Source organism: Lepidochelys kempii, chromosome 2, assembly GCF_965140265.1.
Source record: "Lepidochelys kempii isolate rLepKem1 chromosome 2, rLepKem1.hap2, whole genome shotgun sequence".
Classification (NCBI taxonomy): Eukaryota; Metazoa; Chordata; order Testudines; family Cheloniidae; genus Lepidochelys; species Lepidochelys kempii.
In genome coordinates this window covers 79972925-79998780 of record NC_133257.1, presented here as the reverse complement: position 1 = coordinate 79998780, position 25856 = coordinate 79972925, and the positions used below count along the sequence as shown (strand labels likewise).

The following is a 25856-nucleotide window of genomic DNA, read 5'->3' as shown; positions in this document are numbered from 1 at the left end:
CTGTTGGGGGAAGACTTGGCTAATCGTGTGAAGCGGGCCAAGAGGGTGGGAATGGTCACCCGCAGCCAGGCTATGCAAGCAGTCATTCCTAGCTCTGTTCCTGAAACTTCTACCAGGACCCGGTCAGAGGTGATGGACCCAGACCCCATGCCAACGTCTGCAACAGCAGTAGTGGATCCAGTCCCAGAGACCCAGACAGAGCCAGTCCCAGAACCGGAACCGGCGGAACAACCAGCACCAGACCCATTGCCAGCACCAAATCCAGTACTTGCAACCCCAACACCAGAGGGCCCCACCGAACCTGAACGGGCAGCAGCCGATAACCCTACACAAGAGGCTCAGCCGGAGCCTGAACCCCAACATAGTGCACCAGCGGAGAGTGGTTCACAGTCAACGGAAACAGCCCCATCCCCTACATTGCTTCCAGAGGGACCAAGCCTAGGTCCACAATTCAATGAGGAACTGATGTCTCAGTTCCAGACCGAACAGGAAGCAGATGAAAGCCTCCAGAGAGCTTGGACAGTGGCATGGAGCAATCCACTGCCTCTCAGCTCTTCTAATCAATCCAGGTTTGTTGTAGAAAGAGGACTTCTATATAAGGAAACTCTTTCTGGTGGACACCTTGAAGACTGGCATCCTCAGAGACAATTGGCAATTCCAACTAAGTACCGGGTAAAGCTCTTGAGCTTGGCCCATGATCATCCTAGTGGCCATGCTGGGGTGAACAGGACCAAAGACCGTTTGGGGAGGTCATTCCACTGGGAGGGAATGGGCAAGGATGTTTCTACCTATGTCTGGTCTTGTGAGGTATGCCAAAGAGTGGGAAGACCCCAAGACCAGGTCAAAGCCCCTCTCCAGCCACTCCCCATCATTGAAGTTCCATTTCAGCGAGTAGCTGTGGATATTCTGGGTCCTTTTCCGAAAAAGACACCCAGAGGAAAGCAGTACATACTGACTTTCATGGATTTTGCCACCCAATAGCCAGAAGCAGTAGCTCTAAGCAACACCAGGGCTAAGAGTGTGTGCTAGGCACTAGCAGACATTTTTGCCAGGGTAGGTTGGCCCTCCAACATCCTCACAGATGCAGGAACTAATTTCCTGGCAGGAACTGTGGAAAGCCTTTGGGAAGCTCATGGGGTGAATCACTTGGTTGCCACCCCTTACCATCATCAAACAAATGGCCGGGTGGAGAAATTTAATGGGACTTTGGGGGCCATGATACGTAAATTTGTAAATGAGCACTCCAGTGATTGGGACCTAGTGTTGTAGCAGTTGCTCTTTGCCTACAGAGTTGTACCACGTCCCAGTTTAGGGTTTTCACCATTTGAACTTGTATATGGCCGCGTGGTGGAGGGAGGAACCATAAGGGGCCATTACAGTTGGTAAAGCAGCAATGGGAGGGGTTTACACCTTCTCCAAGAACTAACATTCTGGACTTTGTAACCAACCTACTAAACACCCTCCGAACCTCTTTAGCCCTTGCTAAATAAAACCTAAAGGATGCTCAAAAAGAGCAAAAAGCCCGGTATGATAAACATGCCAGAGAGTGTTCCTTCAAAGTAGGGGACCAGGTCATGGTCTTAAAGGTGCACCAGGCCCATAAAATGGAAGTGTCATGGGAAGGGCCATTCATGGTCCAGGAGCACCTGGGAGCTGTTAATTATCTCATAGCATTCCCCACCTCCAGCTGAAAGCCTAAGGTGTACCATATTAATTCTCTAAAGCTCTTTTATTCCAGAGAATTAAATGTTTGTCAGTTTACAGCCCAGGGAGGAGATGAGGCCGAGTGGCCTGAAGGTGTCTACTACAAAGGGAAAAGTGCTGGTGGCGTGGAAGGGGTGAATCTCTCCATTACCCTTGGGCGTATGCAGCGACAGCAGATCAAGGAGCTGTGCACTAGCTATGCGCCGACGTTCTCAGCCACCCCAGGACTGACTGAATGGGCATACCACTCCATTGACACGGGTAATGCTCACCCAATTAAAGTTCAACCTTTCTGAGTGTCTCCTCAAGCTAAAACTGCTATAGAATGGGAGATCCAGGATATGCTACGGATGGGTGCAATCCACCCCTCTGGCAGTGAACCGCTGGAGATGCCTGTGCTAGTTCCCAAACCAGATGGGGAGATAGGTTTTTGCGTGGATATTACAGGCGATTTGTACCACAATACAGCCAAATCACCGCCCCACTGACAGACCTAACCAAAAAGAAACAGCCAAATGCTGTTTGATGGACCAAAGAGTGTCAGAAGGCCTTTAACCAGCTTAAAGCGACACTCATGTCTGACCCTGTACTAAGGGCCCCAGACTTTGACAAACCGTTCCTAGTAACCACAGATGTGTCTGAGTGGGAGCAGGTTTAATGCAGGAAGGACTGGATCAAGAATTCCCCCCTGTAGTGTTTCTCAGCAAGAAGCTGTCTGAGAGGGAAAGCAACTAGTCAGTGAAAAAGAATGTTACGCCATTGTCGACGCTCTGGAAAAGCTACGCCCATACGTTTGGGGATGGCGTTTCCACCTGCAAACTGACCATGCTGCGCTACAGTGGCTTCATACTGCCACAGGAAATAACAAAAAAATTATTTGGTGGAGTTTAGCTCTCCAAGATTTTGATTTTGACATCTAACACATCTCAGGAGTGTCTAACAAAGTGGCTGATGCATTCTCCCGTGAAAGTTTCCCAGAATCAACTGGTTAAAATTGTCCTTGAGATGTGGAAAATATTGTTAGTCTTTATATACTTGGTAGTATATTTAGAGGTGAATGTGTCCTATTAACTCTGTTTTCTCCTAGAGCTCCAGGAAGAAGTCACAGCCAGCATTTCACTCTATCTGTGATTTGGGGGACGGGTCACAAATATAAAGGGAAGGGTAAACACCTTTAAATCCCTCCTGGCCAGAGGAAAAACCATTTCACCTGTAAAGGGTTAAGAAGCTAAGACAACCTCGCTGGCACCTGACCAAAATGACCAATGAGGAGACAAGATACTTTCAAAACTGGTGGGGGGGACAAAGGGTTCTCTCTGTGTTTTGTTTTTTTTTTTGCTGGGACCAGAGCAGGAATGCAGGTCAGAACTCCTGAAAAAAGTCAGTAAGCAATCTAGCTAGACATGTGTTAGATTCTGTTTTGTTTAAATGGCTGATAAAATAAGGTGTGCTGAATGGATGTATATTCCTGTTTGTGTCTTTTTGCAACTTAAGGTTTTGCCTAGAGGGATTCACTATGTTTTGAATCTGATTACCCTGTAAGGTATTTACCATCCTGATTTTACAGAGGTGATTCTTTTACTTTTTCTTTAATTAAAATTCTTCTTTTAAGAACCTGATTGCTTTTTCATTGTTCTTAAGATCCAAGGGTTTGGGTCTGTGTTCACCTATGCAAATTGGTGAGGATTTTTATCAAGCCTTCCCCAGGAAAGGGGGGTGTAGGGCTTGGGGGGAAAGACATTTCCTAGTGGGCTCTTTCCCGGTTATATTTGTTAGACACTTGGCAGCAATAAAGTCCAGGGACAAAAGGTAAAATAGTTTGTACCTTGGGGAAGTTTTAACCTAAGCTGGTAAAAATAAGCTTAGGGGGTTTTTCATGCAGGTCCCCACATCTGTACCCTAGAGTTCAGAGTGGGGAAGGAACCTTGACAGGTCTGTTAGGTGTCTTGTGGCACCTTATAGACTTTTACAGGTCCAGACTAACATGGCTACCCCTCTGATACTGTGAAATGTGGTTATTGTAGGGGAGGGGCAGGGCTGGGGCCACCCCAGCCAGAGGCTCCTACCATGGGCCAGGCTCCAGCTGCTAGTCCTGGCTCGGGCTGGGACTTCCTCTTCCCCTGCAGACTCATCTCCAGGAACCCCCACAGCTGGAAGCCTGTGACTGGGGTAGAGGCTTCCAGGAAAACCTGGACTTATGGTAACCCATCCCCCATACCCTGTGACACTCACTTCTGCTGGTGGTGCCCAGCCAGTAGCTGCTGCTCTGTCTGCCCAGCTCTGAAGGCAGTTCCCTGCCTCAGCAGCAGTGCAGAAGTAGGAGAGTCATGGGACTGACACCCTTACAATAGCCTTGTGACACCCCCTCCCCATGATCCATTTTTGGGTCAGGACCCCCACAGTTACAACGTTGATATTTCAGATGTAACCATCTGAAACCATGAATTTGACCATTTTAAAAATCGTATGACTGCAAAATTGACTAAAATGGACTGTGAATTTGGTAGGGCCCTAACTATAACCCCCAGAATCTTATCAGCAGTACTACAACCTAGCCAGTTATCCCCATTTTGTAGGTGAGCTGCAATTTTTCCTTCTTAAATGAAGTACTTGGCACTTGCCGTTATTGAGGGTCATCTTTTTGATTTCAGATCAATTCTCCAATTTGTTAAGGTCATTTTGAACTCCAATCCTGTCCTCCAGCGTGCTTGCAACCCTTCCTAGCTTGTTATTAGCTGCAGATTTTATATGCACTCTCCACTCCATTATCCAAGTCATTAATTAAATTATTGAGTGGTACCAGACCCAGGACTGACCCAATGAGACCCCACTACATAAGTCCTCCTTGTAGGAGAGTGAATCATTGATAACTACTCTGAGTTTAGTCTTTAGACCAGTTGTGCACCCACCTTATAGTAATTTCATCTGGACTACATTAAGTTTGCTTATGAGAATGTCGTGTGGGACTGAGTCAAAAACTTTACTTAAAAAAAAATTCTTTCTTGGCCATCCCAGAACATTCAAGATTTCATGTAAGCACATTTTTCAATGAAAATATTTGCTAGCAGCAGAATAAACTTTCCAGTAGAAATGTGACCACTGTGGGAGGAAGGATTAAAAAAAGCCACTGTAACAGGAAAAGTAGCCTCTGGATTGGAAAGTCTCCATAGGGGGACAATGTGTAGGACTCAATCCTGTTCGCTTTGAAATCCATGGCATCTATCCCACTGGCTAGCACAGGCGTGGGCAAACTATTTTAATCCGGCCTTGAGCTCCCGCTGGGGACCAGGGTCGGGGGCCGCTCCATGCGGCTCCAGGAAGCAGCAGCATGGCCCCTCTCCGGCTCCTACGCACAGGGGCAGCCAGGGGATCTGCTCTGCATGTTGCCCCCACCCCAAGCTCTGCCCCTGCAGCTCCCATTGGCCAGGAACCACATCCAATGGGAGCTGCAGGGGTGGTGCCTGTGGACAGGCAATGTGCAGAGCTGCCTGGCTGCGCCTCTGCATAGGAGCTGGAGAAGGGACATGCCGCTGCTTCCAGGAGCCACTTGAGGTAAGTGCTGCCCAGAGCCTGCACTCCTAATCCCCGCCCCCCCCATACCCCAACCCCCTGATCTCGTCCTGATTCCCCCTCCCACTCTCCAAACTCCTCAATCCCAGCCTGGAGCATCCCCAGCCCCACCCCAGTACCCGCACCCCCAGCCGGAGCCCACTCCTGTACCCTGAACTCCTAATTTCTGCTAGGTCAGAGCCTGCACCCCCAGCCAGAGCCCTCAACCCCCTTCCACACCCCACCCCCAATTTTGTGAACATTCATGGCCTACCATACAATTTCTATTCCCAGATGTGGCCCTCAGGCCAAAAAGTTTGCCCACCCCAGGCTAGTAGGAGATAAGATCAAGCTCATAAAAATGAACTCGAAAACTGCAGGGAGGTTATCACTCACCAGATGGATTTCTGACTTCATTGTTGCACTGACATGGAACATAAAATAGATGTCATGAGAATGAACTAGGTTTTCACATACAGCTCATGAACTTTACTTTGCAGTCATAAAATATATACAAGCTCTCCTCCCTGGTTACTAGAATCGTACACCCTGGAATTATTTTGACAGTATTTGCTGCAAGTTTATTCAAAGTCTATTATAGTTGTGTCGGTTTATAGCTCCATGTTTACTGATCTCCAACACAACAGAACACAATTAAAAATAAATCATATTTAAAATAGACTAACTTTCTGATAGTGTTACAACCACCGATTAGCGGTTCCCAGGCTTTTTTTTGTGGAATCTCCTAGATCCTTAGGATGGCTTTGTGTAACACACACACACACACACACACACACCCCATATCCTGATGCAGTTGTGGTCATCTCCCCTTTTTTGGTCCATTTTCTCACTTCCATCTGTTCTCTATTTCCTTACCTTTTCTGTGCAGTTTTTCCTTCCTCGCTTCCTCTCATTTTTATGCTTTTTAACAACTTTTATACAGTCGTCTCTCCCCCATTAGCTCCAATCACATACCTCTGTTCATCAGAAGGCTACACACTGCTTCTTCTGGTGTATGGAGTCTGACGGCGCAATGAATTAGATGCTGGGGAAGTGATGTAGCCACTCTATCATGGCAGGATCACACAGACATCAAGCACATCCATCTACCATCAAGCAGTCCCAACAGTAAAAACATAAGTTAAACTGCCTGCAACAACACATCCTGTTGTAATGAAGAAGGATCTTTTGGTTCATATGGCTGTTCTAAGGGGAATGAGTGAGCTGATCCAGAGAGACTAGAGGACACAACTACCAAGAAATGCGTCCTTGATCCAACCACAGGTTGCTGCTGATCCTTAGAAAGGTTGTGTCTGATGTACTGTCTGAGAGGCTCAACTATTTCAGAAAAGGAGCATCTTGACTTTAGCTGGTGTTTTTGGTGGGGCTTTAAGATGCAATCATGAAGTAAGCCATCTTGATAGTTGATTGTGTGCAATAACGTGGCCAGGGCCCTGACTTCATGCCTAATTGCTTGGCGAGCAATGCCAGCCAGGACCAGAAGGCTGGCATGTTGCTGAAGATGGGTGGCATCCATTGCTACCACCCAGAGCTGAACTGAGTGAATTATAGTAAGCTCTTGCGCTTAGTGGTACCTGTGTCCAGGAGATCCACAGGTAAATTATGAAGTGGGTAAAATATACATTTCCTTGCATCAGTTTTCAATTTGCGGACATTCCATTTTATTAAATGTCCTCTTGGTGAGAATGTGAACTGTTTCTTTAAATCTATAACAGAAAGTCAGATTTGGGCGGCTGGGGGGTGAAGGGGTGAGTTCTGGATAGAAGCTCTTCAGAAAAGCAGAACACACCTTTGGGATAATACTAGTTTCCATATTCTAATAAAGTTCATGGTCAGAAGAAAGCTACTCTTTAAAAAGCTTTCCCATTGTTACACCACCCCTCTTGTGGTGTTCTAGGAAAGATTAAAATGAAGTGCGCCTCCTCAACAACATTATTTATTTTGTACATATTGTGTGTTCTCCCTTACAGGTCTCCTCTCGAACCTTAACAGTCCCAATATTTAGACTTCCATCTGAGTATTCCTGGGGGATTTAAAATAAATAAATAAATAAATAAATCGCAAGCACATCTTTGGGCACCTTCTATTTCTTTTTTTAAGACAACGTGACCAAAACTGACACCGTATTGCAGGGATGACAATTTGGGTGGTGCCTCTTAGGTGCAGCACAGAGCTCGCAGTCCAGAGGGAGAGCTGTGAGAGAATCCTGGAAGAAAGAAATGCCAGAACATACTTCCGGTACTTCTGGCACAGAAGTACCTGCATGCCCCCAAAAGTGCCACAATGGCATTCAAGAGAGTTCTGCCACATCTTGTGCACTGGCTTTAAGCCACCTATGTGCCCTCCCAATCCTGGGCTGCTCCAGGGACTGGAGAGACTCCCAGCATCACTTAGACAACTCTGGGGCCTAAGTCACAGCAGCCTCCCCAGGCTGCCCTGAGAGCTGCAGTGCTGTTCAGAATCTCCACAGCTATGCCAGCAGCACTCCCCCTCCCACCTGCAGCCAGGTCCCTACACCAGAGCTTGCAAGAGGTGCTTGGAAGGCAGCCTAACAGTTGTCTACCTGCACTAAAGAAATCCTCCTCCAGCTGGAACCTTGGCTTTGAGAGCCTCTTTATGCTCAACTCCCTACCCTCCCACCCCCTTTATGGCACTCCAGCACCATAACCTAGCTCAGTGGGGCTGGAGTGAATGTAAGGATCTCACCCCAGGTGAGACTGAATAGTTGAACTAAATTGAACTGTTTTCTATCCCATTCTTTATATGCCCTCACGTTTTGTTTGCTTCTCCCCACCCCTAATGTGAGGCAAGGTTTTAATTGATTTGTATACAATGATGCCCAGGTCTTTCCCCAATTTGGTACAGTTTTTTAGAACCCTGTAACACATACGAATAGTTCAAAGTATTTCTACCTGTCTGTATTACATTGCATTTGTCAACACTGAATTCCACTGTGCTCCTTCACCGAGCTTTAGTAGGTTCCTTTGAAGTTATCTAGTCTTCTCTGGCCTTGACTAAATAATTGTATCTCATTTGCAAATTTGTCACCTCACCATTCAGATATTTAATAAATGTATTAAAAATTAGTCCTAGAGAACATTTTTGGCTGTCAATCTAAAGGATTTGTAACTCCATAGTTATTTTCAACCAATTTTTCTGGTCAACGATTAACACCTTTGTAAGAGACAGACATTTGCCATCCTCCCATTCTCTGATGCAGGAAGGTAATGGATTTTAATGAGATACAGTACAATTTTGTTAACCACTACCAACCACTTCATTCCTAAATTTCTTCAAAATTCTTGGTGAATGTCATCTGAGCTGGATGTCTTGGTACTTTATCATTGTGATCCTCTACTTCCTCTTCCAACACCTCAATCTTAGGGCCCCATTTTTATTATCTGAATAGAGCTGGTATGGGGTGGGTATCTTCCCAGCATCCTCCCTGCAGAAGGCCAAAGCAAAAAAAATAATTTAGCCTCTGCCATGTCCTTGTCATCTTTAATTGCACCCTTAACTCTCAGCTAGTCTAGCAGACCCACCAATTCTCTTGAAAATATTTGATTTTTTTAAAAACAAAACAAACTTATTCGATGTATTTGGCTATTTGTTCTTGAAAATTTCCTCCTAGATTTCCTCCTTCCCATTTTTACATTTTTCCTGCCTTAGTTTATGTTCCTTTCCTTTGCTAAGGCAGGAAATGGAAATCTAGAAGGTCACCTGTTTGGTTCATCACTCTGTTTGTTTGGTCTTGCCTTTCTGCTTCCTTTTTGGTTTCAGGGTACGCGTGCCTTCTGTGACGCAATTATGGTATACTTAAAGTAGTTCCATTCTGATGCTAAGGATTTTAATATTTTTCTTTTTTTAAAAACTAGTTTCCTCCTCTTGCCACACCCTTCTCTTTCCTCCAGAGCCAGGGTATTTATTGGTTTATTTTTACTTCAATACAGTGCAGGGGTTAGTTGTCATGCTTCTCTTCCTGCTCCAAAAGGCTTTCACTGGGTCCTACTTTTTGGTCTAGTTGGCATTTTTATTTTTTTTCCCCCTTTAATACTAGCCCAGTCATAAGACTGAAGTTTCAGTTGTGTTTTTGTCACAGCTGTATTTCACACAGACAGTAAATGCAACCTTAAGCAAAAGTCATTGCAGGGCATTTAGGGTGAAAATGACAAGTTTTTTGGTGCTGAAACACGCTTCACAGAGATCAAGGACACTAGCAGGATTCTAGAAAAGAGCTGAATGTGTTATCAAGCTGACATGCTCCAGAGAGTAAGTGGAAAACAAGAGAGAAAAGTCTTGGTTTAAAAACCTAAAAACACCACGTGTTTTGTTTTATCATCTCACTGCTATTTTAGGACAAACCACTTTAATCAGTTTAAAAACCAGGTGCACAGCATTTAAACCTGGATAGAGAAAACAAGTATTGAGAGAAAAATGCCAAAATCTTGAGAGAAAGGGTTGAGAGGGATGGGAGGATCTTTTCCTGTTCCCACTGAGGCCAATGAGAGCAGAGGGACCTGAAGTGGAAAGTCTGAGGAGAAAGACTAGGATATGAACATGATGAGCAAGGTGTTTCAGTTTGGAGGCTGAGGACTGGCAGCTTTACTAAGTGAGAGACTGAAGGATTGAGGCTCCAGAGCTGTAACCTACCAGATCACTACGCATGCTGACTTTACTGGGGCTCTGCAAGGGTACACGGTCCGCCTGCTTGTGGCCTCCAGAAGTCAGTGTGGGATGAGGGGCCATCTCTCTGATGCAGCTGTAGGCTTGGGATCAGAGGTGGGGTGGGGAGAGAAGAAACAAACCCACTTTTTTGTACTATAACCTGTGTGGTCCAACAGCCTGCATAAGGAAGGAAACGTTACACTCAAATGAGCGGTTTTAAAGGGAATCCATGACAGGGGAACATCACAGATCATTTTAGGGCACAGAGTAATTTTAAAAATATATATTTCTGAATATACCCAGCAACTGACCCTTGGCAGCCTGTGTAAAAGAGCTTCAAACTATCTGAACTATACAAAAAAAGGAAAAAAAACACATGCCCGCTAGGGCTGAAAAATCACTTTGGCAATAGATGACTTTTAACTTTATGTTAGGAAATGTTTGGAAGGCACAATTTTGAAGTGTTAGGGAAATGTGTGTGATAACTGCTTGGGTGAAAGAGCAAATATAGTCCATGGTTAGATTTACATAATGGTCACAGCAAGTAGTGAGAGACTGGCAGAGCCAGCTGCCCATCAAGTGGAGGCAAAGGGAAGCACAGGTCTAAGCTTTGAGAATCTGATAGATTCCATTGATTTTCACAGGAAATGTTACACCCCCCCAGCAGCTTCATCTGCAGTGGAGGTGGGAGAAGAACAAAAACAAAAAAGACACCCCCACCACCGGCTTCCACTGCTAAACAATGCAGTCCAACCCCCTCTTCTTTTAGAGTTGCAGAGAAGATACCAGCCTTAGGGCCAGTTCTGATAACCTTAATCGTAGAAGTAACCCTACTGACTTCATCAGTCTCATGTGAAAAATCTTGCAGGGTTGGGCCCCCTCCTTAGAGCGAGGGGAACAAAGACCAAACAAATCGGGGCGGGGGTGCGTGTGCGATGGATCCTAGACAGGATCTGAAAGTAGTACTACTTAGAATTTTCTTGAGAGTGCTACAGGAGAAGAGAGGTGCCAAGGACGAAGGGAAGGGAGAGGAATAGGCAGATATAGAGCAGGTGAGAAATACCTCAATTACGACCAAAATTTTGTCTCCCCAAGTTTCACATTAAAAATTAGGTTGTAAACCCCTTGTGTTGTCCCTAGCATCCAACTAGTTTGGTCATCCCTAATAGTGCTTTTGAAGAGCTTGGTATTCCTAATTTACCACGATGTTAATTAGTCTATTTAAACTGGGGACAAGCCAGCAGTCCTTATGGCCTCATCCTGAAACCTACTAAGCAGGAATGGGAGTGGAGGGTACTTAGCACCTTACAGGTTTGGGCCCTGTGCTACTATAAAGGGGATCAGGGACTGCTCTGTATTTCGCTCCCAACAGGGCTTAAATGGGGGCTCTCTTAGGACACATTACAATCATGAGTCTATTTGTCCTGTCTCTTTGATGTTTATGGTGAACATCAAATGGAAATGACCCAACTGAATTTATTTGGAACCTAATGTTGCATTAGTGTAACCGATACAAAACATTCCTATGATATGCTGTTAAAGAGTTAAAAAGGAATTACACACCTCAACAGCTAAACATCTTGGAAAAACAAATTAAATTACTATATTTCATATGCTGCACTTCTACAGCCCCTTCCATCCAATAGTCAAACAGCACTTTACGTTAATTAAGCCTCACAACACCCATATGTAAAAGTTATCATCCCCTTGTGCAGCTGGGGAAACGGAGGTACACAACAGTTAAACAAGAAGCCCAAGATCACATTGCAGGAGATCTGGGAATAGAACTTTTGACTCCTCATGATACACTTTAACCACAAGACCATCCTTAAGTTTCCTTCCCGCTGATGGCTTTTGAACTAGCTTTAAAACATCCAGTGAGAGGAGGAGTGATAGATTACTAAATTAGATAGCTAGAGGCAATAAAAGTGATTAGAAACATGTGTGTGGGCGGGGGGGTTTCTAAACAGAGAAAGATTAAGACTAGAACTATTTTATTTGGAAAGGAGAGAGTAAAAGAGGACAAAATTGAGGTACATAAAATAATAAATTGTCTGAACAAGGAGAAACCAGACACCTTTAAAAATAGAAGGAGTAGAGGGCACCTGAACGAATTTAAAAAGGCATCAGCATTTCAGTGGGTAAGAGGGTTAGTTTATGTATAGATAAACTGTGGCATTTACATCTGTAGTATATTATTGAGGCAAATAGCTTAGTAAGATTTTAAAATAATTTAAGGTTTATATGAATCTGTAGTTACACTAGCTGGAATAAGAGTTATAATAAATGAATTACCACCTAACTCTTACAGAACACTTTTTGTCCATAGAGCTTCAAGTGCTTTACATTTTGAAGATGGGAAGACTGGGGCACAAAGGGAAAGTAACTTGCCCAAGGTCACAAGCAGAACCATGAATAGAATCCAGGTATCCTGAGTGCCAGTCCAGTGCCATGCTAGTGGATTAAACAGCCCTTTCCCTCAGCTTTTCACACAATAGCTTCTATACCTTCTTTAACTTGGACCCCTATGTTTGGTACAACCTCCCTGACATCATCCACAAGATGATGGCCCAGCTAGTCTCATATTTCAGACCATACTGATCACAATTCAGATCAGGAAGAGGTTTCCTTCATTACTATCTTGGCTCATGACACTATATTGTAAAATAAAGCCACTATGGTAGTATATAGAAAACCACATTGGAACCCGTTCTCACAACTCACATAAGAATCCTTCTCAAATGGAATAACATCCTTCTCTGTGAGCAGGTTATAACTTTATGTTTCAACTCAAATAGAAGCTGTGCCTTAAACCACTCTGGTCATCTAGAACTTTGGGACAGGCAGCATATAGTTCTATACACATTTAAGAGCAAGAGATAAATGAATATAGAGGATTTTAGCCTAGGGATAAATCAGACACATACCAAACTCCACTTTGAGTTACGGAGAATTCCTCTCTAAACCTAGAGTCTTCTCCTATAGCTACCAGCTCTTGGTCAAAGGCATCCAGGCCTATCTATGAATGCCTAATTGGATGATGAGCCTTACCTGCTCTGAGTACTCCAGGTTCAACAAATAACTCAGGCCCAGATCCACAAAGGGATTTAGGTACTACTGCTATACACAGAACACCCACTCAGCTACCACCAAACCCTGTAATTACCTAAATTCATTAGGTGCATTTCCCCTGTAAAAGTTCCCTAGGCATCTACATTTCTGCCCGTGACCAGGCATGCTGCTGCCTCAGATAGGCATCTAGGCCCCTATTTTAACCTAAGCCCCAGCTCAATCTTTAAACCAGGTGAAGATAGGGATTGCCCCACCTATCTCACCTGCAGGTGTGCTCAGAATTTACCTAACTCCACATAAAACGTGGGAGGAGGCGGCTCAGGAACTCATCTGGGATATGGGAAACCCCAATTCAGTGCTTAATTTGTAATGAAAGAGGTGTAGGGGCTCAAACAATTTTTCTACATTCAGAACTGATGCAGCAAGCCTAGAGGTGCTGGGGCTCAGCCCTAGCAAGCCCTGGCACAAATTAAACACTGTCCTAATTCAATATTCCCCCCTTCCTGATGATGAGAAGGGTCTCCCCCTTCTCAGGTAAGTGCCCTAGACACTGGACTACACAATATGCTAATGTGGGGCTCTCTCAATCTCTTCTGTTGAAGCTGTTCAACTTTGCATTCACTAATTTAATATTAATTGGCCAGCAAAAGAGTGAGAATGACTCTGTTGTCCAATGGTTGGGATGTTTATCTGAGAGATGGGAATCCCTGTTCAAACCCCTTCTCCTCAGTGGGCAGAGAGGGAAACTGAAACAGGGTCTCCCACATCCTGGATGAGTACATTAAAACCACTGAGCTAAAGATTATAAGAGAGCACCCCTCTCCAGCCCCAGCTGTGTGTGGAGGTAGGCATGCACATAAGCTACTTTTGCAAGAATGGCTGAGGCACCTGACTCAAGGAGAGCATTGCCAGTTGTGGATTGCAAGCAGAGAGAAGTGTTTCTCTTCAGTCTGGACTTAAGTACTTATCTTGGTGACAGGAGTGGGACTTATGACTTGCCCCTCTCATTGGTATCTCCCATCAGTTGTCTTAGGTGGCTCCATGCCTCTTGTGCTGGCTTTTGTGGATGCCATTCTCAGGCACCTGTCTCTCCCTATGCATAATATAGTGAGCTTAGGTGCCTAACACAGGGATTGTGGATTCCAGTGATTATAAAGTGGTTAGTCTCTAAGGTGCCACAAGAACTCCTTTTCTTTTTAGTAATTTTCAAGAGTTATGCCATATAAGTTAGGCATTTGAACACCTAAGTCCCTTTTGAAGTTTGGGTCTCAGCTGTTTTCTCTCACCTCCACGGAACTGAAAGAACTGCCCAGACACACACATCACCTCTTTTCAGTCCACACAAAACAGAGCCACTAAACTCATGTTCCTTGCTTGCCAATTTGATCGGGTAACTTCCATCTTTGAACCTCTCAGCTGGCTCCATATCTGCCATTGCATATTTAAATTTTAACAACCCTGAAGGCTCTACATAACTGTCCCCATCCCAATCCTGCTCCCTTGTCAAGCTTCAGGTTGCTCCCTGTCTCCTCTGCCCTGCCAATGTTTCTAGCTTTGTTTACCCCTTTCTCAGCTTCTCCCATGCTCACCTCTATGCCTTCTTCCACGTGGCCTCCTATGCTTGACACAACTTTCCTGACATCATCCAGATTTAAACCCCTCTTAAAAACCCTCTGACACGCTGCTTACAGTGAATCAAGCTGCCATATATAAATTAGGCTTCATCTGCCTATTATTATTCCCCTTCCCTTTTCCTCTTGCCTCTGGTAACTTATCTGTCTACTTGTTAGTCCAAGAGGCCCACAGAACAGGGACCATCTGTCTTCACTGTTTGGAAAGTTCTTGGTATATAGTGGGCACATAGCGAGTTAAAGTATGTTCTGAGGCATTCAAGCTTGGTCACTGATAGAGGCAAAATGTCAGATTAGAAATGGATCATTAATCTATTCTGGTAGGATGATTTAAATATACCTCTAATGCAATTCACATGGAGAAATAAAGCAGCTCTGACTCTACAATATTGCTTTACCCTAATTTTGAGCTTCTCTAGTAAGCCCTTAAAGTCTTGGCCTCTGAGGATTATCAATATTTTCAATGTCTGCTACTCCTCCCTTTCCTCCCTCCCTGCCTCTGGCAATACTGTTCCTGAGCAGCAGCAGTTATTATTATTATTTGTTGAGTGCCAGTAGTATGCTCTGCTTTGTGCACAACAATGAGAAGGCTTGGGCCCTTCCTCAAAAGAGTTTATAATCTAGTTTTACAAATAAACTGATTCTCACAGAGAGCATGCCAGGTGATCAGCAGATCAAAAGGGAAGTTCCGGCTGCTGAGGGTTTGGGAAGCTGGTGCAAGGGACTTTCTGTTTATATTTCTTGATTAAATCTTTATTCATTTTTACAGAGTAAGATGGAAATGAAAACAATACAGACAAATAAACCAGAGAAACATCAAATAACATAATCAAGTAATCAACATTAATTTTGTTATATTGCAAGAAAGAAGACAAAGAGAAAAGCCTAGAAGACACAGCCAGGACGAAAATAAAGATCCTATCCATGGGGCAGATTGCAAACCTTTTCCATTGGTGAGCACATGTTCACCCAAGCAGTCCTCTTTATTTCAGTGGTTGTGCTGTTCAGTATTTTTTTTTTTTACTGTGAAAAACGTAGACAAAGACATTCCTGTTTTCATCAAATTCTCTTTGAAATTGTTTGGGTTGTTGCCTAAATGTAATTTAAAGCCAAAGAATTTTGGGTTTGTCAGGGTTCCCTCCTCACTCTGAACTCTAGGGTACAGATGTGGGGACCCGCATGAAAGACCCCCTAAGCTTATTTCTACCAACTTAGGTTAAAACTTCTCCAAGGCACAAATTCTTTGCCCTTGGATGGTACACTGCCACCACCAAATGATTTAACAAAGAACCAGGGAAAGGACCACTTGGAGTTCCTATTCTCCCAGAATATCTCCCCAAGCCCTTACACCCCCTTTCCTGGAGAGGCTTGAGCATAATATCCTAATCAATTGGTTACAAAGCGATCACAGACCCAAACCCCTGGGTTTTTAAGGACAATAGAGAAATTAGTCAAGTTCTTAAAATAAGGATTTTATTTAAAAAAAAAAAAAGGTAAAAATCACCTCTGTAAAATCAGGATGGAAAATAACTTTACAGATTAACAAAAGATTCAAAATCACAGCAGAACTTCCTCTAGGCTTAGTTTCAAAGTTACAAAAAACATGAATAAACCTCCCTCCAGCAAAGGAAACATTCACAAGCAGAACAAAAGATAATCTAACACGCCTTGCCTGACTTTTACTTACAATTTTTGTAATATGAGAGGTTTCAGAGTAGCAGCCGTGTTAGTCTGTATTCACAAAAAGAAAAGGAGTACTTGTGGCACCTTAGAGACGAACACATTTATTTGAGCATAAGCTTTCGTGAGCTACAGCTGAATGCATCCAATGAAGTGCAGCTCACGAAAGCTTATGCTCAAATAAATGTGTTAGTCTCTAAGGTGCCACAAGTACTCCTTTTCTTTTTGTAATATGAGGGACTTTTAGGATGGTTTATAGAAGGAGTTTTCTGACCTGATGCTTCTCTGCTTCCCAAGAGAACACACAAAACCAAAGCCTTCTTCCCCCCAAGATTTGAAAGTATCTTCTTTCCCCATTGGTCCTTTTGGTCAGGTGCCAACCAGGTTATCTGAGCTTCTTAACCGCTTATAGGTAAGGAGGAATTCTAGGCTACCTTTAGCTGTATGGTTATGACAGGGTTTGGGTTATGAAAAATTGTGGTTTTCAGTCTGATGAAAACTCCAAAGTTTTATTACAAAAATGGACATTTTTAAGAACACAAGAATGGCCCTACTGGGTCAGACCAAAGGTCCATCCAGCCCAGTATCATGTCTACCGACAGCAAGCCCATGCCAGGTGGCCCAGAGGGAGCGAACCAAACAGGTAATGATCTAGTGGTCTCTCTCCTGCCATCCATCTCCACCCTCTGACAAACAGAGGCTAGGGGCACCATTCCTTACCCATCCTGGCTAATAGCCATTAATGGACTTAACCTCCATGAATTTATCCAGTTCTCTTTTAAACCCTGTTATAGTCCTAGCCTTCACAACCTCCTCGGGCAAGGAGTTCCACAGGTTGACTGTGCACTGAGTGAAGAAGAACTTCCTTTTATTTGTTTTAAACCTGCTACCCATTAATTTCATTTGGTGGCCCCTAGTTCTTATATTATGGGAACAAGTAAATAACTTTTCCTTATTCGCTTTCTCCACACCACTCATGATTTTATATACCTCTATCATATCCGCCCTTAGTCTCCTCTCTTCCAAGCTGAAAAGTCGTAGCCTCTTTAATCTCTCCTCAAATGGGATCCGTTCCAAACCCTAATCATTTTAGTTGCCCTTTTCTGAACCTTTTCTAATGCCAGTATATCTTTTTTGAGATCAGGGGACCACAACTGTACACAGTATTCAAGATGTGGGCGTACCATGGATTTATATAAGGGCAGTAAGATATTCTCTATCCCTTTTTTAATAATTCCTAACATCCTGTTTGCTTTTTTGACTGCCGCTGCACACTGTGTAGACATCTTCAGAGAACTATCCATGATGACTCCAAGATCTTTCTCCTGATTAGTTGTAGCTAAATTATCCCCCATCACATTGTATGTACAGTTGGGGTTATTTTTTCCAATGTGCATATTACTTTACATTTATCCACATGAAAATTTCATTAAAATTTGTTTTGTTAAAGAAGGTGTTTTCCATTGACAGAATGGTTTGATGGATAACTTTGACCAGTTCTATTGAGTGAGACTGCTCAGGTGAGTAACTTCTCACAAGTATAAGGGGTTCACCATGTGGCCCTGTAGATTTATTTTGTGTAACACTTCTTTGTTGAGTAGCCTAGGTTTTACAAGCTTTACAATATTTTAAGGCTGTAAACATCCCAAGAGGAGCTCACAATGCCACATCTTTTGGATTTCATGACAGAAGGCATTCTTTGAAACTTTATAAATAATGTTATTGATAGGAAGGAATTAGCTGTGGGACTTGTATAGTGTTACTTCACTGTGTCTCTCCATTTCTACATCACTTAAAACTGACTGACACATTAAACAGTTTGGCCCAGATCTTCAGAAGTATTAGGCACCTAACTCCCATTGATATTAATAAGAGCTAAATATCCAAATACCTTTGAGAATATAGGATTACTTTTGTCAGTAATAACTCCCAAATTTTAAATAGGTTGCTCTGTCCTAGACAACCTAACAAGTGTTGGCGAGCTCAACTGATACCTTGAGGTCCTGATCCAAAGTCTACTGAAATCCATGGGAGTTGGTCAATGGATTACCTTTGACTTTGGCTCAACCCTTAAGGCCTGAATCAACAAACAGATGCTGGTGTTGAGACACTCAATGTTACGGTGCCTCACTTTTAGGCATCTAGAAAATCACAGGAACACTGATTCACAAAGCCTGAATTAGGCACCTAGGCTCTCTATACAATGAATGGGGAGAGAAAGGCACTGTAGAACATGGTCCACAAAGCCATGCTAGGCAGGGAGCCACCTACACTTGCCAATGGGAGATGCCAAGGAGAGGGTGAATCCTAAACTCTATCCCTCTCACAGAGCTAGGCACCTAAGTCCAGGCTGCAGAGAGATGCCTATTTCTGAAAGCTATCGGTGAAGATAGGTGTTACTTCACATAAATCACATACAGGGCCCAATCTAGTAGGTGTGCCCAGAGGCTGCCTAGCGCCACACAAAATAGCGGGTATGTGTGGGGGGAAGGTACAGGATTTCCCTCATAACCTTTAGCCTAGTGGTTAGGGTACTCACCTGGGATAAGGGAGAACACTCTGCAAAGGGATCTGAACAGGGATTAACCACCTCTCAGGTGAGTGCTCTGACCACAGGACTATTCTGATGTAGGTCTCAATCTCTCCTATTGACGTTGTTCACTTTAATTAAATATTAATTGGGCCAGAGAAAGAGTGAATGACTGTATAGCCCCTTGGTTAGGTAGTGCCCTGAGAAGTGGCAGATCCTTGCTCAAATTCTTTTTCCTCATCTGGCAGAGGGGGGATTTGAACAAGTGGTCTTCCAGTCTGGGTAAGAGCTCTAACCACTAGGCTAAACATTATAAGCAAAAGCCTTATAACCGGGCCCAGCTGACCAGAGGCTGCTTGGTTTCAGTGGGTACTGCCCAGTATATGATTAAACAAGTGGTTTCAGGCAGATATCTGAACCTATCGTGAATTTCATACAGACACCAAGCTTTGAATTTAGCACACAGGCATGTTTTGCTGTATAGTGACTAAAGTTGATCCAAAAATGCTAATGATTTTTGAAGAAAGTTTTCAAATTCATTTTCATTCCAGATTTCAAAAAGGACTGATTTTTCATTTATTCAAAATATTACACAATTTTTAAAAATCAAATTAGTTGTTTTTTCTCCCCAGTGTTTTTTAATCCCAATTTTTCCTTTTCCCTACTTTCCCCATTTTTTCCCCCATTTGTCCACTGAAAATTAGGGGAGAGAAGAAGAAAAAAGGGAAAAAATCAAGACGCAATTTTTTTAAAGGGTGGGTTTAAAAAAAAGGGGAAAGAACACAATTTAATTTTTTTAAGTCTCTTTACAATGACAAATTTTACATTTGAAAAATGTTGATCATTTCAATAGTGACAAATCATTAAGACAGATGCTTTGCAGATGTGTTGCATCAGAAAGGTACTTGGAATTAATGTATCTAAATCAACTGCACTGAAAGTTCACTCCAGCATGGGAGTGAGTCCCTTCTCTAGTTCAAACAGTTTCATATGTTCACTTAAGGGTTCCATTCTCTCATAATCATAAACTTGGAGTTACTTCCTGATTTACACAAGTGAAAATAAACTTAGACTAAGGGCCAAAGAAGCTAATGCTGGAACTGATGGTTGGTACTGAACTTAATGGAGAACCAAGATCAAGAGGGAATGACCACTGTTGAAAAGATCAAGTTTGAGACTCGTAGACTGAGCGAGCCACTTGATTGTCACAATTCTGGATATAAGCAAGAATCGCCTTCCCCATCACATGGAGATGATTATGCATTGCAATTTTAATTTAGTTTTTAAAAGCCCCTATCCAAAAGGTGTATTAATTCCCATTCAAGTTTGTTCAGTATACTGGAGAGGAAAGACCAAGAGGCATGGAAGAATGTCAGTATTTAGAGAGTTTTCTCCTTCATAACACACTTGGACTACACATGCATCACATATCAAAAGAGCTGCATTTCCAATCATGTGCTACCTATCTCTAGGTCCTAAGTTTTGCTGTCAACTGGAGTATCCATATGAACAGTATTCAGAAAAAGGATATTAGGTGAGCTGTTTATTCTGCATTGGCTCACAGCAACTGAACAAGCATCAAAAGCAAATCTGGGTCAATCTGATATGGAGTGTTAATCGATTTTTGAATCAAAAGCCTGATTAAAATTCATATTACCAAACCTAAACATGTTAGTATTTTTGTTAGTGTTGTATTAGCATACATCATATATGCAAAACTGGCTTATGACATTCATAGACTTGCCTTTTAATTTTAAGGTATCAGTTTAAAAAAGGAACCAGTTACAGCTCTCTCTCTCTCTCTCTCTATATATATATATACACACACACATATATATTACCTGAGAAGTAGAGCAATGGATGTTACTTATAAATTGCACAAACAGCAAAGCAGATACAATTAAAATAAAATGAAGATGTGCATTTTATCTGTTTTTCTTCCAAACTGCAAAAGTGAGATTATATTCCACAAAAAGTAGGACAACAGAAATATATATTTTAATATAGTAAGGCAAATTAATTCTTGGTGCAAGAGCATAGAAATCAATGCAATTATCTCACAGCTTAGTTTTACCCAATTGTAAAGATATCAAAATAAAATGCAGACCAACAAAAGATTTATTAAATTAAATTAAGAATTATGTTTTGTGAAAAAAAAACACTCCTCTCTCCCTCCCCCCCCCCCCCCTTAAATTTGTTTCCTGGAAGGAGATCCAACTTGGCTGTACTGCAGCTGCACACTAGGGATCCAAAATAAGGCATCTTTGCAGATAGCCATTTCTGATTGACATCTTTTTTCCTCTGGGAGCACAGCAGTGTTGAACACACATTGCAAGTGAGGCAGTGTTGTTTACTGGACTGAGCATGAAACTGGGACCTAGGACCTCCTTAACTAGCTCTGCCACTGTACGTGGTGTTGTTGTAGCTGTCAGTCCCAGGATATTAGAAATACCACACGGGTGAGGTAATATCTTTTATAAATTTATTGAACCAACTTCTGTTGGTGAGAGACACAAGCTTTCAAGCTCCACAAAGCTCTCCCTCAGAGTGATTTCAGGCAAGCCACATACATTCCATGGGCCTGATTCTGTTCTCTCTTACAGTTTTATAAGTATCCATTGACTTCAGATAAGTTACTCCTAATTTACATGGCATAAAGCCTTCTGTATCTGTTTTCTGACCTTACAAAAGTGTTAAATCACTGATTAATTATCAATCCTTTGAAGATGTAAAATGCTACGTAAGTGCTGAGTATGATTATTAAGGAAATTTATTAGATTAACTGATTGTTAGCTTCATGAAATTAGAAACTTTCCATTATATTTTGCTGATGCCATGTTGTATCTATTAATACATAATAATGACAAAAAATTAATAGTGAAGACATTAGTCAAAACCCAAATGCACGTATTTTGCAATATCATGACATTTTCTAAAGCAGTAAGGATAGAAAAGGGCAAAAACATCACTCCTGTACATTCTAGCTCATCTGAAGTACTGTCTGAGAGTGGTAGCTATGTTATTCTTTAATTGTGAAAGATTTTAATTTTAAATCATGCACCCAGATGTGTTATGATCAGTGGGTATTTCCCCTCACATTACATTTTCTGCATACATAAACTCATCCTAATCCTATCAATGATAATGTGTATGCGGGTCATTTACATGTTGCATTTCCTTTGTGAATGAAAAGAAGAGGCATTTTTATACCCAATAAAGTCACTTAATTTTTCATTTCTATATGAGTAAGATTTTTAATGAATGGAAGTCTTGATCATGCAAAATAATTTGTTCCCCATTTTCTCCACCCTAAAACACAAGATTTCATCCAGTGAAACTTCTGAGAAACCAACAACAAAAGCAACACTAGATCTGAGAAATGAGTTCATTTTAAAAACAAACAAAACACCCCAATTTTTGAATCATGCTGATACAAAAAACTGGAACAGAAAATAAAAAGTCTGGATAGCAAAAGTAGTCCTAAAGTTTCAAATGTTTATAGTAGAACAGTTAAAAAGTACTTACAAAAATCCACTAAGAACCACTACTAAACTTTTACTTCTAATTTGGCCCCGTTCAAAACTGAATGTCAAATCAGAGTGCTCTCTCCCCTGAGTAGACATCTGAATCTGATTTAAATCAAAGTAACTCTGCTGGAGTCAATGGTTACACCATCTTAAACTGGCAAGAGATTACAATCTGTCCCACTAATCCCAACTCTATCATTTACATGCTAAGGGGCCTCTGGCAAATCATTGAACCAATTTGTATCTCAGTTTCTCCACCTGTAAAATGGTGATAATTCTTGCTTACATTACATGGAAGTTGTGAGAAACAGTTAATGTTTGTAAAGTATTTTGAATAAGTGTGCTATTATTTTCATCACCTAATCTTACTTAATACTCAGCTCTTTACTCACTTTAATATTTTTTCCTTATTAACCATGAACCAAAACCTGGGATCCTTATTTATTTGTAGACTTCAGAGAGAGTTTTACCTGAGTAAAGATTAAGCAACTCTAAGAAATTTAGGATTTGGGATCGACATTCTTAGAACAAAGATATTTAATTTATAGATATTAAATCACTTTTCCCTTTTCAAATCTCTTAAAACCAATACCTAGCACGGGTTCTCAAACTTGGGGTCATGACCCCTTAGGGGGCTGCAAGATTATTACATGGGGGGTAGGGTTCGCAAGCTAGCAGCCTCCACCCACAAACCGCACTTCGCCTCCAGTATTTTTAATAGTGTTAAATATAAAAAAATGTGTTTTAATTTATAAGCGGGGGGGGGGGGGTCACACTCATAGGTTTGCTGTGTGAAAGGGATCACCGATACAAAAAGTTTGAGAACCACTGGCCTAGAATTAGTTCCAATCTAATCAGTTTGTTAGAGCTTAGACAGATGAATGCGCACGTTATCTCAGTCATAAGTACCCAAATGACAAAAAAGTAGTGTGACTGAAGTCACTGCTTCATTACTGTAATAGAAATATACTAAGTTGATATTTGCAGGTACAGTTGATGTTATTCAAACACAGACTTAAAAGAACTGTAAACGCACTAGCAATCTTACAGGTATAAGAGGGACCTCTAGGGTGTGCAAGAACATTTCCCTGTTATGCTTCAGACATAATTAATACACCAAAATCACTGCAGTCATTTTGAATATATGGTATTAAATTTCACGAAGTGTCTCTCAGAGTGAACTAGTTAAAAATGTCCTCTTAAGTATGTGGTTTAACCTAATGAGTATAAATTGAAGATTCATTTTTATGAATGACAAACTTTCCTACATTTGGAAAACTTCTACACTGTTTGGTCACCTTCATTGATATCACACTGTGCAATTACCAAAAATCCAGCAGTGTTATCACTATAGTAACTGTTAATCGCTTACATTCAAGTAGCTGTTGGAGTGGAGATCAAGATAGTTTTAGCCAGCATGCAATCTAGTGAACTAATAGCACCATCTTACATCACAACAAAATATAAACAGATTTCCCTTCAACTATGAATCAAGAATAGCATATATAAAATATTAACTTAGAAATGGCTGAAATAGCTTTGCAACTTGTTTAATAAAAAGGGCTAGATAAATGTTTAGTTTTAAAATATATATAATCTAATAGCAGTTTACTAGTTAAAGGGGACTATTTAAAGAAAACTCATTTTGTCTTTTCACACATTCAGAGATGTTTCGGGTATATCTGGATTTCCCCCCCCCCTCCCTCTTTTGCTTAAAAACATGAGGTCTCTTCAAAAGTCTACTGCTGAGAAGGTAAAAGCATTTTGCTCGTTTTTAATTTGCTAAAACAATCCAAGCATGCTTGGTACCCAGAGGGTATTCGCAAATAAACTCGTATCTAGCTGCCAGCTTAGTTGATTGAAAACAGAAGGGGAACATTTCTTAAAGAACGGGTATGTTAAACCGTCCTCTCTCTACCGCGAAGGGGGAGGGAAGCCCACACACTCACAAGATTTATTTGAATGGGGCTACGTTGCAGTATCCAGCAGACTGAGCGCACTGCGAGTGCACCGGGATTTCGCACCCCAGAGACAAGCCAGGGCGCCAAAGCCCCAGGGAGACCGAACAGTTCCTGGGCGCTGCTGCTGCCCCCAACCTCTCCCAGCAGCAGCAGCGGCTCCCCACGGCAAGTCGCGGGAACTCAGCAGGTTGCCTCCGCCCCAGCCGCTCGGGGCCGTCGGAAGAGGCTTTGGCAGGACAATGGCTACGTGCTCGGCAGGGGCCCAGGCACAGGGGCCCGGGGCACGTGCCGCAGAGCGGCATCAGCTGCTCGGCGAGAGGAGCTCAGCCTTGCCTGGCCCCGCGGCAGCGCCGAGCGGCGCTTTCCAGGCACCAGCAGGTTTCTCCCCGCGGGCAAAGCACCGCGCGCCGCTGCCCCCCGGGCACCTCGCCCCCCATAGTGGCGGCGAGGGAGCGCAGGCCCCCGAGGAGCCGAGCCCGGCCCGGCGGGAAAGGAGCGAGCCCAGCCCCGGCCATTACCTGCCGCTCCCTGCAGCCCCGCGCCGCCCAGGGGGACAAGGGGACCCGGGCCGCGTGTGCAGGGAGCGGCGGGGGGTCCCCGAGCGCGCCCGCGCGGCCCGGGGACGCGAGCTGCTGCACCGCCCGCACAATGGCGCCGCGCCCGCCAGCCGCTGAACAATGCGAGGCCGCCCGGGCCCGCCTGGCCCCCCGGCCGCGCTCAGGGGAGCCGCTTACCCCCCCAGCAACACACGCGCCCCCCCAGGAGCCGGGCTGGCAGTGCGCAAGGGAGAGCAAACGGCGGCAGGAAGCCCGGGCTGCAGCAGCCGCGGCGAGCTCGCAGGCAGGGCTGGGCGGGAACGGAGGGGGGGGGGGACGCGGAGGGAAAATCCCGCCGCACCTCCCTCCCCCGCCGCCCAGTCCGTTCCTGCACGCTCGCAGCGGAGCTCGCATCCCCCTCGCCCAGCGAACTAGCGGTGGGAGATTTGCCAGCCCCGTGTCTCTCTCCCTCTCTGTGGCTATAGGAGGGTGCAGCGCTCTCCCATTGCCTGGCACATGCGTAAAAGCGAGTTGCGCCCAGAGTCCCAGCCATACCCTCCTTAGCAAATAATAACAATCCCAAACAGTCAGATCTTACCTGAAACATTGAAGCCGCAAAGTCTCCCTCTTGCTCTCTCGCTCTTCTCACCCCAAGTCCTTTCCCCCTTTTTCCTCCCCACTTCCGATATTTCTCTCTCCCAGCAGCGATCTGCTCTCCTCGCTACACCAGAGAGAAATGCAATAGCTTGGCTAAGGTAGACAGAACAAAATACAGAGAATAGTTGCTCCAGGGCTTTGAAACCCCTCAAGGCAAGGATCAGGATACAATTAGCTCATGTCTCTACCTCTAGTCTAAATCAATCTCCACAATAAAAGTTAAATTAAATTAACTGATCACACGGGCATAAAATTGATCTCCTTCAAAACGTGCATATATATATAGATAGATCGTGTAATTTTTTTCAGTTTTTTGTGTGTGT

At 43.3% G+C, this 25856-nt stretch overlaps 1 protein-coding gene across 1 annotated transcript in view; it reads right to left on the bottom strand.

Annotated features, from left to right (window-relative positions):
• Positions 1-25535, bottom strand: part of KCTD1 (potassium channel tetramerization domain containing 1) — a 145993-nt gene extending 120458 nt beyond the window's left edge. The window contains exon 1 of the mRNA XM_073331337.1: positions 25475-25535. Within this exon, the coding sequence (XP_073187438.1) occupies positions 25475-25483 (9 nt within the window). The 5' untranslated portion in view covers positions 25484-25535. The remainder of the gene's footprint in view (positions 1-25474) is intronic.
• Between the last annotated feature and the right edge of the window lie 321 nt (positions 25536-25856).